A 15,979-nucleotide genomic window follows, 5' to 3' on the forward strand; every position below is an offset into this window, starting at 1 on the left:
GGGGTGATGAGAGAATTAATGGACAGTGAGAAATGATGTAGACATTTTTATGTTGCAATTTTGTTAACCACGTAAGTATTTTAAATAATGTCGAATTTTGGTGGTAAGTCGAGAGAACACTCTGTATGTACATGGGGCTCCCCCTTTTCACTAGACCTTCCATACTTTTGCACGGAAACTAATACTGTAATATTAATCAAACATTTCACAACTTCTTGAATGCATAGACACTATATAACGTTATGATGTCTTGATTCATATGAAAATGAAAATCCACAGCCTGCTTCCAGTCGTTCTACCGGATCAGGAATGGAATGAATGAAGCCCATCTAGCGGCGAGGATAGGAATCGTGCCGGCTGCCGAAGCCTGTCGCACTCTTCTGGGCCAATGATTAATGACTGACAGATGAAATGAAATTATATTGGAGAGTGTTGCTGGAATTAAAGATGATGGGAAAAACCGTAGTACCCGGAGAAAAACCTGCCCCGCCTCCGCTTTTTCCGGCACGAATCCCACATGGTGTGACCGAGATTTGAACCACGAAACCCAGAGGTGAGAGGTCGGCGTGCTGACGAATGATTCATGGAGGCTCCACCTTGTTTAATGTATCTCACGTCAACTTCTAATCTTAATCTTTCATCTAATAATGCCATAATAATGCAGGGTTTACGTAAATTTCTCATTTGTGGAACATAAACACGAATACTACTACCTGTTAATTGAACACACACTTAAGATTCATTTTGACATATTCAGTTATTTTCTTATACAAGTCGCAAGTTTGGAAAATATTTCTTTTATAACATATGGCATCCGTTTTAAATGTTCTAGAAACAAAAATGAATTACAAGCAAGCTGTTTAAAACAATGACTTGAAGTTGTCATGAGAATTTGTTAATTTCACTATGTCTGAACATTGCATTAATATTTCACTGAACGAACTTCGTCCGCCTCTGTGGTGTAGTGGTTAGCGTGATTAGCTGCCACCCCCGGAGGCCCGGGTTCGATTCCCGGCTCTGCCACGAAATTTGAAAAGTGGTACGAGGGCTGGAACGGGGTCCACTCAGCCTCGGGAGGTCAACTGAGTAGAGGTGGGTTCGATTCCCACCTCAGCCATCCTGGAAGTGGTTTTCCGTGGTTTCCCACTTCTCCTCCAGGCGAATGCCGGGATGGTACCTAACTTAAGGCCACGGCCGCTTCCTTCCCCCTTCCTTGCCTATCCCTTCCAATCTTCCCATCCCTCCACAAGGCCCCTGTTCAGCATAGCAGGTGAGGCCGCCTGGGCGAGGTACTGGTCATACTCCCCAGTTGTATCCCCCGACCAATAGTCTGAAGCTCCAGGACACTGCCCTTGAGGTGGTAGAGGTGGGATCCCTCGCTAAGTCCGAGGGAAAAACCGAACCTGGAGGGTAAACAGATGATGATGATGATGATGATGAACGAACTTCAGTTTTCACAAAGTTACTGGTTGTTGAACATTGATATTAAAAAATGTGTGGCCATTTGGCTGGAATCGTGGTTTTAAAAAATGCAAGCCCATGACGGATTTGTATTTATTACACTTCACAAATTTTACCACACATGTAATATACAGAGCCTCCGTGGCTCAGACGGCAGCGCGTCGGCTTCTCACCGCTGGATACCGTGGTTCAAATCCCGGTCACTCCATGAGAGATTTGTGCTGGACAAAGCGGGGGCGGGACAGGTTTTTCTCCGGGTACTCCGGTTTTCCCCATCATCTTTCATTCCAGCAACACTCTCCATTCTCATTTCATAGCATCTGTCATTCATTAATAAATTACTTTGGGAGTGGCGACCCCATCGTACTAACAGCCTATATCTGCTTCATTCATTACATTCCTGACCCGGTCAATGACTGGAAAATAGGTTGTAGGTTTTCATTTTCATGTAATATACACTGAGTAGCCAAACGTCACGGGAAGGGGTGTCCCATTAGAAAATGTGCCGTGTAGGACCGTAAAAATTACGGCTAGCTGTGGCGTAGCTGAGAAAACTGTCACAGGCACCAGTGCCGTAATGATGGCAACCCGTTGCGAGTTAACCGACTTTGAACGCCGCATTGCGCATGGATCATAGAATTGGGAGATTACACGCGAATTCGGGTTTCCGAGGTCAACAGCGCAGGGGGTGGATCTTCAGTATCACAGAGAGAATGTTACCATCCGCGTAAACTGTCGCACGGGAAAAGCGCAGGTGTTTAACGAACGGACACCACGTCGCCTCCGCAGAACTATACTGGGCGCTCGACGGGCTACTATGAGTCAGAGCACCGCCCAGTTGAATGTTGGGAGTCAGGAACCCATTTCTACCAGGAGTGTAAGGAAACAACTGCACCGCATAGGCTCCACCAGCCGACGACCAACTCGTGTCCCTTTACAGACATCTCATCACAGATCTCAACGACGTGTATGGGCCCTCGAACATGAGCAATGGACCATGGAACGGTGGCGGCGTGTGGTATGGTCCGATGAATCCCGGCTCCAGTTGTATCGATCTGATGGGCGCGTGAGAGTGTGGCGTATGTCCCATGAAGCTATGGATCCTTCGAGTCTACAAGGTTGTGTCCAGGTGGCTTGGTTATGGTCTGGGTGGCGTTCCCGTGGTCGCAGTTAGGTCCCATTGTCCGGCTGCAGGGAGCGCTGCCAGGTGAACCTTATGTGGACATCCTTTCAGACCATTTTCATCTGTTTCTGATGGAGATGCCATGTTTCAACCGGACAATGTGCCATGTCACCGCTCTGTGGTGGCAAGCAGGTGTTTGGAGAAGTACTCCAGTGAAGTTACGATCATGGATTGCCCCACCAAATCCCCCGATCTTAATCCAGTCGAGCATTTATGTGACGCTGACGAGGCTGGTGCACGCTCCATGAACCCCGCACCAAATACACAAGACCAATTTGTGAGTAGCAGTGCAAGATGTGTGGGTCCAGATGCCTCCAGAACGATTCCAACACCTTGTAGAGTCGATGCCTCAGCGTACTGCTGCCGTTTAGAGGGCTCGCGGAGGAGCAACTCGATATTAACATTTCATTGTCTTCTCATGACTTGTGTCCACACAGTGTTTATAAAATGACGTTGTTTTGAACGGCTTTTTTGAATCGGAAGAATATATCCAATTTTATTCACCTATTTTCTTATTTAATATTTCAGGAAATTACAAAAACAATTACGGAAATGTGACCTTGAGCAAACAATGTTGACGATATTCGAGCTCTCCATGGATGCGTCTTGAATGATATTAGAACTTACTAATTTCCAAGTAAAATATTACCATACCGTATTTATTTTGATATCTCAGAGAAATGCTGTGCATGCTAGTGCAAATATACGTTTACTTGCTATTAAAATTAAATAGGAGACATGTACATGAATGTACGGAAGCAGCAGAACCTGTTGTTATAACATTCACCGCTTTCATCCTCATGCTGTGTGGTTCACATGGTAAGCTGACTCTGACATGAAAGTTATTATGACTGGGAAATAGATTCATTCTAGCAAAACATCAGCCGGGATAGTCAATTTTAAATGAGATCTAAATGCTGGAGACAATCCACTTTGAATATTTCTGTTATTATTTTTCTTTTTATTTACAGGTTGGTCACCGGATGTGACCTGCTCTCCGAGTGAGTTCACTTGCGGTGATGGACATTGCGTCTCTGCACGTCTTCGCTGCTACAACTCGGGAAATCCCCGGGAAGGTTGCCCCGATAGATCGCACTTGGCTAACTGCAGTGAGTACTCCATCACTATATTATTTCATTTGTATTATTTTTATCTCATGATGATTCATAATTCAAATATCAGTGTATGCGTTGAATAATTAGGTGACCTTTAGTAACTGCGAGGGTTGAAATGATTTATTTAGTCTCGGATGGCGAGATGGCCGTGTGGTTAGGGGCGCGCAGCTGTGAGCTTGCATACGGGAGATAGTGGGTTCGAACCCCACTGTCGGCTTTTTGCTTTCGCATTAAACTTTATCTAGCACGGGAGTTGGGTGTATGTGTCGTCTTCATCATCATTTCATCCCCATCACGAAATTCAGGTCGTCTACGGCCGTCAAATCAGTGGACCTGCACCTGGCGAGCCGAACATGTCCTTGGACACTCCTGGCACTAAAAGCCATAAGCCATTTCACTTTATTATTATTATTATTATTATTATTATTATTATTATTATTATTATTATTATTATTATTATTATTATATTTTCTTCCTACAATTATAGGCTGCTTAAATCTAACAATACCATACAACTTAAATACTGAATGCATATTTAACCGTGGAGAATTTTCTGGAGTTAGTCTTCGTATGCATGGTTGGGTCCAGAATACATGCAAAGTCCTTTTCTGGGTCAACTGCGATTCTCCGGTTGCTTCCACCGTCAGCAACACATGCCACCTCTTCATGTACCTCGTAACCTTACTGAAAGAATGCGGCTGTAATTCTAGATCTTATTCTGCAGGATTGGGTATGTTTTGTGGGCTAATGAATTTACCACCACATGTAAAGAAGTCTACTTACACACTGGTGTACCAGAGAATTCTTGCTATCACTAACCAAGTAGCTAAAATATCTCTAAGTAAGGCAGCTGAAGAGGAAGCAAGTCTTACAGGCATTAGGGATATGTCTGTAAACTGTGATGGCACATTGTTAACGAGGGGTCACAGTTCATTACATGGTGTGTGCGCTGTTATAGGAGCAAAAACTGGAAAAGTGATAATATTCAGGTTCTGTCATCGTCTTGCAAAGGATGTGATAAGTGGAAAGGCAAGACGGGCACCCTAGCTTATCAAGGGTAGTGGGAGACACATGAAGAGGTTTGTGACATCAACCACATAGGAAGTTCAGGAAGTATGGAGGTGGAGGGAATGAAAAGGATTTTCAATCGAAGTGTAGCCACCGGGCGAGTTGGCCGTGCGGTCAGGGGCACGCGGCTATGGCTTGCATCCGGGAGATGATGGGTTTGAATCCCAATGTCGGCAGCCATGAAGATGGTTTTCCGTGGTTTCCCATTTTCACACCAGCCAAATGTTGGGGCTGTACCTTAATTAAGACCACGGCCGCTTCCTTCCAACTCCTAGGCCTCTCCTATCCCATCGTCGCCATAAGACCTATCTGTGTCGGTGCGACGTAACGCAACTAGCAAAAAAAAAAAAAGTGTAGCCAATCACAATTTACGGTATGTCAATTATTTTGGGGATGGAGATACCAAGAGCTACAAGGCTGTTTCTGATGACCAGCCATATGGGCCAGATATTCATATAGTGAAAAAGGAATGTGTTGGCCATGTCGAGAAAAGGTGGGGTCTCATTTGAGGAAAGTGAAGAAGAATATGAGAGGAAAAAAGCTCAGCGATGAGAAGCCCCTCGATGGTAAGAACCGGCTCACTGATGCTGTGATAAATACCCTCACTGTCCATTATGGGAATGCCATTAGAGCTAATAATTTACCTATAGATAATACGAGAACAGCCATCTGGGCCATTTGGTACCACAAGGCTTCCACAGATGATCAGGCACAGCATTACTTTTGTCTAAAAGGTCTTGACTCTTGGCGTCTTTACCAGCAGGCTGTGGTACAAGGCACTGCATATAAGCATAAAAATAATCTTGCCCCTGCCATTACGGAGACAATTAAATCAGTTTTCAAGAATCTTGTGAAAACAGAACCGTTAATAAGATATGTTGGTGGTAACACACAAAATAATAATGAGTCATTCAACTCTAAAATCTGGAAGATATACCCCAAAACAATGTTTGCTGGAGGAAAAACTGTTCATATTAGTGTTAATGATGCTACCATGAATTTTAATGATTGAATGAGGGCTAGAATTAAAGTGTTGCTGCAGTCAGGGCTTGTGGTTGAAACATATTGCTCCGAGTTTCTTCAAGATGAAGATGAGAAACGCATACTTTCTGCAAATAAAAGGGTTTTAGAGACTACAAAAGAAGCAAAGAAATGCAAAAAGAGACTGAGGTTGGAATAGGAGTCCAGAATGAACCAGAAAGAGGGCCCGGTGTATGCAGCAAGAGAGTTTAAGTGCACATCCAACTCTTTGGTATGTTTATCACTCATTTTCTCAATCTTCATTGTTTACACAGCGTTTTCATCATAATTTTCTCAATTTTTAAGATAATCCAATACAATTTTGCATGACTGTGAACATTAATCATGTAAACAACATACACTACGATCTTTGGATTAACATGCGCCATTATTTTAATTTTTTTTTAGATAAGGTCAAATATTTCCTCATTTTATTCAAATATCAAAAATAAATATTGTTTCTAGTGCTATGTCTTAGATTCTAGTGTATGTCGTAGACTTGGATCTTACAAGCTACACAAAACAAGAAATATATAAATAATTAAATAATTGGGGTAATTATTGTGTAAACGCTGCCTGACTGCACAAATTACACCAGAATGTTTTACAGTGTATTTGTGACCAATGGATAATATTTTTACATTTTAAGAATGTCTTAACGATATATTAGTAGTAAACATCAAACTTGCAAATGTTCATTTTTTAAAATGATAAGGCTGCAGAAATAAAAAATATTGAATTTCATTAAATTCATTCTAGCGAATGGTGTACCACCCCTCTTAATTTAATATTGTATTCCATATACGATGTGTTTCTTTTTAATGGTTTAATTGTGAGGCTTCTTCGTGGAGTGAGGTTATAGGCCTACTCTCCACAAAATAGGCATGCCATACTAATACCGCGTATCAGATCATTATACAAAACGAAATAACGACTTGAAAATAAAACTGTTCTAGCTGTAATGTATTGGGAATGAAAATAGGTAAGTTACGATAATCGCGGGGGAGGGGAATGTTAGTATACGGGGGAGAGGGAGCGGATGGGAACGAGATCGGATGTGCGTCACAGCGTCAGAAGTGCTGTGCGCTATCTGAACTCGGATTCAGCTAACTGCTAATCCGCCATCTTGGCTGGCACGGAAATTTGTTATTGAGTTTCATCCCTGTTCTATAGGTATCCTCTTTGGTCACAAAACCGAGATGATGACATTGCGTTATCGGTAGCTAAATAATGGTAGAACGCATGTGCAACTTCGTTCGACAATGGTGACCATGTTTGAATAGTGTACATCAGGAGAACGGTGTGCTCTATTAATAGGCAAAATAACTTCTCCCAAAGGATATTATCGGGTATTTATGTTTAAGGGGAGAAAAATTCCTCGCGAAAAGCAGAGAACAACGTAGGGAAAACAATTCTCTCATGGACTGGTTAATGTTGAGGGAAAGGCTCCAATATCTTCTTAATATTGCATAGAAAACAACAGTGCTGGAAAGTGTAAAAATTATGTGAAATAAAATAATTAGGCAACAGTCGACACAATAGGAAATGTAATGCAGTAGGCCTACTCTTATATTTTAGACTACATCATATGCTAGATTGTTTGGATTTTCGATAAGTGTGCTCATGGCTAGTATCCTGACAACTGTCTGATGAATTCAAACGGGACTGTCCAAAGCACATCTCGTGTGGTACGTTCATGATGTTGAAAATATCATCAGAATCATTTCTAGAAATGAATTGCGGGGTTATCACTACTAACTTGAATCAATTGCGCGCTTCATTTAGTCCAAACCAAGGAGTTGAAGGCTACAACCTCAGCCCGTTAAATCATGGTTACAGTCTTCGGTTTAACAAGAATAGATCGTCGCCCTTTTCATAAGCAAGAGGAGACTATGAATGTTGAATCATACTATGGCACTCTAATGATAATTCGGAATTCAAATCAAAGAGAACGTCCAAATCAACGGACTAGATGACTATTACCACGTCAGTTAAATACCTGTCTCGTACAGATCAATTAATCCCAAAGGAAAAGTAATTAATTAAGGGCGTACCTATTGGCCCCAAAGTCTTACAGCCCCTAGTTAGCATTAAGCGACTTTTGTCTCCTTTGACCATCCAGGAGCTCATCTCGATTTGATGCAAGTGTAATGGACTAGTATAACTTGGAAACGATTCTCTAAACCATGGGTTAATAATGAAAATATCGAGCTCGATTATTATCATCATCATCATCATCTTCTTCTTCTTCTTTTTTTTGGGGATTCGTTGTGCCCAGCTGTGGAGCGCGTTTGAACTTATTTTGCACAATGTTTCTTCTTCTTTTCTTCCCAATATCACTTCATTTTTTCACTGTGTTCCTTTCTGCGTGTTTCCGTCTAGCCTGTATTTTTTCTTGTTGGTTTCTCTGCAAATTTATGTTTGTTTACTAAGCTTCTAAATTTCATTCTATCTTGAATGGTTTCGTCCACAATACCCATTTCTTGTAGATCTTCATGAATTTCGGCTAACCAATTGTTGCGGATTTTCAGGGTTAGAGCTAGATTTAGAATTTTCTTTGTCAGCCTGTTGTTATCCATTCTGTGTAGGTGTCCATAGAATTTTAGTCGTCTCTTTCTGATGGCATCTGTGATTTTTTCTGTGAATTGAAAAATTTCGTGTGGTTTCTTTTTCATCCAAATTCCATTTTCTTCTTCTTCTTCTTCTTATTATTATTATTATTATTTACGTAGTTATGTACGGACTTTATTTGGTATAAATAATATCTTAGAGGTGAAGCTTTCACGGTGTGAAAAATTAGTTTATTTTCCGGGTAGAACCGTGTTGTTGTTGTTGTTGTGTGTACATCACGTACAGTTACACACGGTAATTGTGCAGAACAACGCATCTTGTCACTAGAGTTGTATAGGAAATTCCATTTATTGTAAATAGGCGATTGGAGACTCTAGAAAATACGGGAAAACATGTTGTGTCATACTTTTCTAGAAGCCTGGCCGTCTGACAACCTGTACATGATGTACAAACAACAACAATACGGTTCAACCCGGAAAATAAACTAAATAGTTATAAATCGTGGTCGTAACAAAACATGTGAGGTTATGTCACGACATGTCTGCTGTATGTATATTAATATGAGTTTATTTAACGCAAGAACACGTAATTAATAGTATATAATTTATTATTACCTGTAAATATGATGTATAAAGCCAGTGTAATTTTCTGCAACAAACAGTAATTGTCCAGAACAACGCAGCTTGTCACTACAGTTGTATAGAAAATTCAATTTGTTGTAAATAGGTTATTGGAGACTCTAGAAAATACGGAAAAACATGTTGTGTCGTACTTTTCTAGAAACCTGGCCAGGCAATGTATATAAAGAGGCAACCTTGTGAGTTGCAGTAGAGTTGTTAGCGAGAGATGCTAGTGAAAGTCGTTAACTCATATTGTGATTTTGTTGTGTTGGTAGTTGGTTGACATGCTAATGTTGCAGTCTTCTTCTACTTCTTCTTCTTCTTATTCGTAGAAGTGTTTTGTTCCAGATGGTGGTTCATTAATGTGTATATAATTTGTAAATAAAATTGTATACATAGTTGACAGCATCGCGTGCGTGCGTCTTTGTTGTTACAACAAGATAACAACCAATTCACAGGTGATGACGAAATATAATATGAAATGCATATGCGGCAATGATGCGCTGAACGTTGTGCTTCAATGAATGCTTCATTTCCTCCGATGAATTCCGCTCCTATTTGCAGCACCTCAATGGCACATCCGTGTCTGGCAGCAACGTGGCGTACACCTGCCCATGTCCTGCATTATGCACCGTTATACCAGCACTACCCTACGCGGCGCCATCGGATTCCAGTCCCTCTCGCGACTAGTCCGCATTGGTGGTACACTGACTAGAAACCGTTATATCGCAGAGGTGTAGGGATCTGTTGTGTTTGCCTATCTTCAGGTCGAAGCCTGGTGCTCTATACCAACAACACGATGCACCACTGCATTTGGCACACATCGTCTGCCGGTTCCTGGATGACTAACACTAATTCCTTGTCCTGCGTGCTTACCATTTCTCTCGTCCTTCAACAACGTGTGTTCCATGGTCGGGCGATGACTGGACTGCCATAAGATATCTGCAGCCACAACGGATGAACTTTGGGTACGCATCGAAGCAGCATGTGCAGAGATACTTCAGGCGGATAACCAAAGTATCTTCCCCCTAAAGTGTGTCATTTAACAGCGGTTGTTGCCGCGTGTTGCAGAGCCATGCAGTACTGATTTTCTGACCATCATATCGAACTGCCAAAGTCACCAAGATATTCGTCACATAAATCTGTTTGTGATGTCTCATGCCAATCTTAGAGTTGCAATTTTATTTCGCAGAAGTGTATAAAAAGACCAGTACACAACGTAGCTGGCCTTGAAAAATACAGAATTTCGAGAAATTATGTTGAGCAATTTTTTCATGATTTCATTACAAACATACAGACATAAACTGAACAGAAATTCCTTTCAAATGTTACAAAACTAGTCTGAGGTACAATGACGTGTATATGTACCGCTTATTTCCGTTTCCTGGTACGGAGTAAGGAATGAAGTGAACTGAAATTTTATGCCATGCTTTTACGGCTGGCTGCCCTTCTTGACTCCAACCTCAGTTCAAGAGCTAATGAAGATGAAATTAATTGTAGTGAATGAAATTAGGTAAGGGGGTTGAAGGAATCGGCTGTGGCGTATGAACAGGAATTATCCGGCATTTTCCTGGAAGTGTAAATGGGAAACCACAGAAAACAATTTGCAGGACAGTCGAGCGTGAGTTTCAAACCCACTTCGAGGTAAAATGAAATATGAGGCAAACATCTGAAGTGTACAGACAGAATATTAAATTTATTTGTATCCATATATTTCATTTACATCGATACATTTCTGCCAATTCTGTGAAGTCTTCAGCCCGGAGTTTGAAAGCACCACCGAGGTTGTGAGGAAATCACAAAAACAAATGGCGATGCAAAATGAGCCATGCTAGGCATATTAGCAGTGAGGTTAATTTGCCTTTGCTTTCCTCAAGGGACCAGAAAGTGTTATTGCTGTCTCACTGACTTTAATACTGTAGTAACAGTTTTCTTAGCACATACACGCACTCCATGCTTCGAATGTCATTGTCAGAGAAATTAATTTTAGGCACTAAAATTGAAAAATATTCTTATTTATGAGTGAATTAAAGAAAACTGTTAAAATTTCAAAATATATTCTCTCAAATACTATTTAACTGGAGGTGTTTTATGATGTAAATGAATGTCAAGTACTCACCAATCACGCCTCCTAACCTTGTTCAAAATTTCTAACCATTACACTGCAAGTTCTCCATATGAAATCTCCGCCGATCTTCAAGGAATACAGCCCTAGATTGTGAAAATGGCCTTCCTACGTCACACGAAGTCAGCCTGGACTATATCAGTAACACTCACACTCACATTGTCTACAAGTTCACCTTCCAAAACACCACCAAGTCCCGAGGTTTTTTTTTTTTTTCTTTTCACAAATGAATGTGAATTTCCATTTTGACCCTATAAACGAATTGATTTTTCTTTCATTCTTGTTCAGTCTTTTAAGTGTCTCCGGCAAGTGGTTTGTTGTTGCTTCTGGATTAATTATGGAGACGCACAAGAAATACGGAAGCGACTGACTGAACGTTACACGATGCTGCTGGGACTCAAAACTCAAAGAGGGGACTACCAGGATTCTCTTTTCTCAAATTACATCATTTCATCATGTTGCACATACAGTGTATACCACGTTAAAACTCTTATATACCTGCTTCTTGTTATCTTCACTTTGCTTAGTTACGGGCTTCTTTGTCTAATCTATAGTAGAATGCTGCTATGTCATACCGAACACAATATGGCTAAATTGGTACGGGAAGTCCCCCGGCTCCTATCGCGAGTACGGTAAGACAAGATAAACAAATAAGCAAGCTGAGTATGCAGAATACAGAAAAGCATATACTATGCTTTCACGGCATTGGATATTTATATTATAATTGGTAGCTTATGAGGAAGACTACTGCACATGACAGGTTCTTCCTCGTTTAAGTAACACTAAATAAAAATTCAATAAGCTAAAAGGTCTAGTACGATTCTAAACTACGTAAAAAGTGCTAACAATAATTGAAAAATAAGAATTTATATATTTAACAAAACATAAGTCCACCTCTGTGGTGTAGTGGTTATTGTGATTAGCTGCAACCCCCGGAGGCCCGGGTTCCATTCCCGGCTCTGCCACGAAATTTGAAAAGTGGTACGAGGGATGGAACGGGGTCCATTCAGCCTCTGGAGGTCAACTGAGTAGAGGTGGGTTCAATTCCGACCTCAGCCATCCTGGAAGTGATTTTGAGTGTTTTCCCACTTCTTCTCCAGCAAATGCCAGGATGGTACCTAACTTAAGGCCACGGACGCTTCCTTCCCTCTTCCTCGTCTATCCCTTCCAATCTTCCCATCCTCCACCAAGCCCCTGTTCAGCATAGCGGGTGAGGCAGCCTGGACGAGGTACTGGTCCTCCTCCCCGGTTGTATCCCCCGACCCAATGTGCCACGCTCCAGGACACTGTCCTTGAGGTGTTAGAGGTGGCATCCCTCGCTGAGTCCGAGGGAAAAACCAACCCTGGAGGGTAAGCAGATTAAGATAGAAAGAAAGAAAGAAAGAAAGAAAGAAAGAAAGAAAGAAAGAAAGAAAGAAAGGAAGAAAACATCAAAAATGAATATATTTATTTACCAAAAATTCTGACATTATCTAAAATTCTGTACTTTTTATCAATTATATTTATTTACCTTAAAATTATTTCCATAGTCATTACTCAACACTATCCATACCTCAGCATCTTACATTCTATCACAGCCATAAAAGAGACGGTGACTTGTGTGAAAGCTATATTTTGCTCTGGCCTGAATCAAGAAACTATGGCCGTCTGAAAATGGCAACAGATGGAATAGGTGTATTACGACCATTTTTTACAGTTACTTTCCCTGAACGTCCAGCTTTAGGAAAGACTGTATATACCGGTACTAGGATGTAGATGTAGTAAGATATACGATTTCATGTCCAGCCTCCGGAGAAATAACGTAACTGGATTTCTACTTGCAGCATTTTATAAAATGTGACGTGAAGGAAGATTTTATTATTTGTTCATGGCATGGCATACTGTGTTGTTATTAGCTCGGACAGAAAAGCATCAATGTTTAGCACTGCTAGTCCAGAGTAGCTGAGTGGGTAAGACATGACGGAATGAGGAGATTATGCTAACATAACTCGTAATCCTTTCACAAATCCTTTTGTCCTCCTTTCCATTAAGTTTTGTGATACATATGACCTCACAGACTGCCTCACTCTATCCTAGCTCTTAGGAAATCCCAGAGTCTACATTGACAAATGGAGTGTGTTTAACGCTTGAGATATCTTCTCGGCTCGGTATGATAAATTACTAACTATTACTTACTGGTATTTCATATTTCCTTTCAGCATATTCAAATCACGGAATCTATAAACGAATGTGTTCAAAATATCTGCATGGGCAGTAGCGGCGAATTGGAATTAGAAGTGGGGGGGATGGGGGGAGGAAAAAATATAAACAAATAAAAGTAGCCGGATTTGTGGGAGATAGCGGCCCGGGAGTTTATTCAGTATGTCAACACTGTAAAAAGGTACAATGAAACTTTCGCCAAAGGAACAATATTACACATGAATTACAATTTAATAGAAATACAGAGTGATTGTACAAATAAAAATCATTTAGTATTTCACTACACATGAAGAAACTAACAGACACTAATGAGACAGCCAGACTGACGAATGCGCGCGGCAAGTGGGTGAATCATACCTCAGTGTCCATGACCTTGGCAAAAGATATACCCCTGTCGCCCTTCCTCACAGCACATGCAAAGTCTCCACTATTTGCTGTGGCGCTATACAAATCGATTAGCCACGACGAACGGCATTTTGTGCGTATTTCCGCTAATAATATTGTTAACAATTAACGAAAATAAACTAAAGAATTTGCTGATATGACAGCAGGGCTTGTACAAATTGTTTTCCTTAATAATGCATATAATTCCTACTTTCAGCCATCTAAAATGGAATAAAAATATGATGTTTTCTCCGCGAAGTGCGTTGAGGTAGACTGCCCACTCGCCCCCCTCCCCCCACTTCCAGTCGCAGCTCTTTTCTAAGGGATAAGCTCGCTTAACGACATCTATTATTATTCTTTTATTCTTTTTTACTCAGCTGTATTTCCAAGTTTGTCAGCCGTATGCCTGTGTTATTAATATATTTCGCTCAGAGTTGTAACATGTTTACTAAAACTTTTCTTAATGTGGGTAATTTATAGTACTCGACATCAGTCTGGCTTGAGCAATCGTGGAGTGAAGTCGCGTGGTGCAGTGCTTGCCGAGAACATGGTCGGTATTGAGCAGTACCGGGCCGCGATTGGGAAATGTCAGGTGAAGCTGAAGAAGGAGACCAAGAATGGACGGGTGTTAAGAAAAGAAGGAGTAAAAATGGGTGAAGCGGTACTGGTAGTGGCAGTGATAGCGGTGCTACTGGTTATTGGAGGGTGGGGGTGGAATTAAACCCAGGCCCAAATACCGGCGGAAAATTTAGCATGGAGGACTTGGTATAAGGGATGCTGGCTAGATAAAATTAAGGGATACTTGGAGATGATAGGCCTGGAGTACATGTGGGAAGAGGTGTGGACGAAGACAGAAGCTAGAGGGATGAAGGTACTGGTAAGGAGGATTAGAGATCTGGGTAGGCAGAAATTATTGGCCGAAAGTAGATTAAGAAGTTCCCTTAGTGTTTTTAATAAAGTTGAGGAAGTAACTAGGATGAATATTAGATACGTTGACAGGTTGATAAGGAGAGGGTTGGTATGTGGTTGTTGAGGGTACATAAAAATACGGGGTGGCTAAGAGGTAGAGATAAAGCAGTATGTATACTTTGTGGGGGCGGAGGACGGTGATTTTCACTTATTAGGTAAGTGTGAAGAAACAAATAGGATTAGGAATAGATTACTGAGTGCCGAACATCGGAAAATTTTAGGTAAAGGAGATGAGCAGGGTATTATAAGGTGAATTATTAAGGAATGGGAAAACGGAGGAGAACTGAACAGGTATTTATGTGCGGTAAAAAATTCCTGTGGGAAAAAAATGGAAAAGGAAGGGGCATAGGACCATATGTCAGGATGTAAGGGAGAAGTGGTTAACAGTATGAGGATATTCAGTCGTTGGAGTTTGTTGGAAAATTTAGAAGCTAGTGAAGTGTGGGTGATGTGAATACAGTGAAGTAGTTTGAATTCGAGCCTGGAGGCTAAGTAAGACCAGGTGATAACAAAGGTTGTTGAGGTGGCGAGGTAGTGAGTGAGTAAATGTTTTGGTATCTTGGAATGTAGATGCCTTACCGATTGCGATATTGAGGATTGTACGCAATTGTTGTCATTTGGTTTACTTTAATCCAGAGAAATTAGGTCACAGAACAAAGAATGCGGAGTAAACAGTAGTGATTACAAGGGCGTGAGCCGAAACTGTTGTAAAGTACAGACAGCGGTTCTTGCAGCATAATCTGTTGTGAAGGTCATGTGGAGTGTACAGTCATGTGGTGAATGCAAGGCCAGGGTAGGGCCAGATTAGTGGTTTTGAGGTAGATTTTTGTTTATAATAATAATAATAATAATAATAATAATAATAATAATAATAATAATTATTATTATTATTATTATTATTATTATTATTATTATTATTATTATTATTATTATTATTATTATTAATAATATTATTGGTACTTGGTTGTATACATTAGGGCATATGCGTTTTTCTCACTATTCACGCATACTAGGAGCTGGTAAGGAGTGATGGACAAGGGAGAGCAGGACATAACCGTAAGAAGACGGAGTGGGACGGGCCCACTCCAAGTGAGCAAAAGAAGAGAGAAATGTGAGAGGCGGGATATGGGAGGAGAGCGGCTCCAGTTTCACGTGACAGGCCGCAATGGAATGGTGAGAGAAACGTATTGTCATCTGGTAGGATTGTTGGGGTGTTCATTAGGGCCCCACAGATAGGGCCGGTCGTGTCATCATCGGAAGGGGG

At 41.0% G+C, this 15,979-nt stretch overlaps 1 protein-coding gene across 1 annotated transcript in view; it reads left to right on the forward strand.

Moving 5' to 3' along the window:
- LOC136858487 (G-protein coupled receptor GRL101-like) overlaps positions 1-15,979 on the forward strand; it is an 826,319-nt gene that overhangs the window by 654,694 nt on the left and 155,646 nt on the right. Inside the window, exon 12 of the mRNA XM_068225625.1 lies at positions 3,616-3,753. Within this exon, the coding sequence (XP_068081726.1) occupies positions 3,616-3,753 (138 nt within the window). The remainder of the gene's footprint in view (positions 1-3,615; positions 3,754-15,979) is intronic.

This window comes from Anabrus simplex, chromosome 1 (assembly GCF_040414725.1).
Source record: "Anabrus simplex isolate iqAnaSimp1 chromosome 1, ASM4041472v1, whole genome shotgun sequence".
Classification (NCBI taxonomy): Eukaryota; Metazoa; Arthropoda; class Insecta; order Orthoptera; family Tettigoniidae; genus Anabrus; species Anabrus simplex.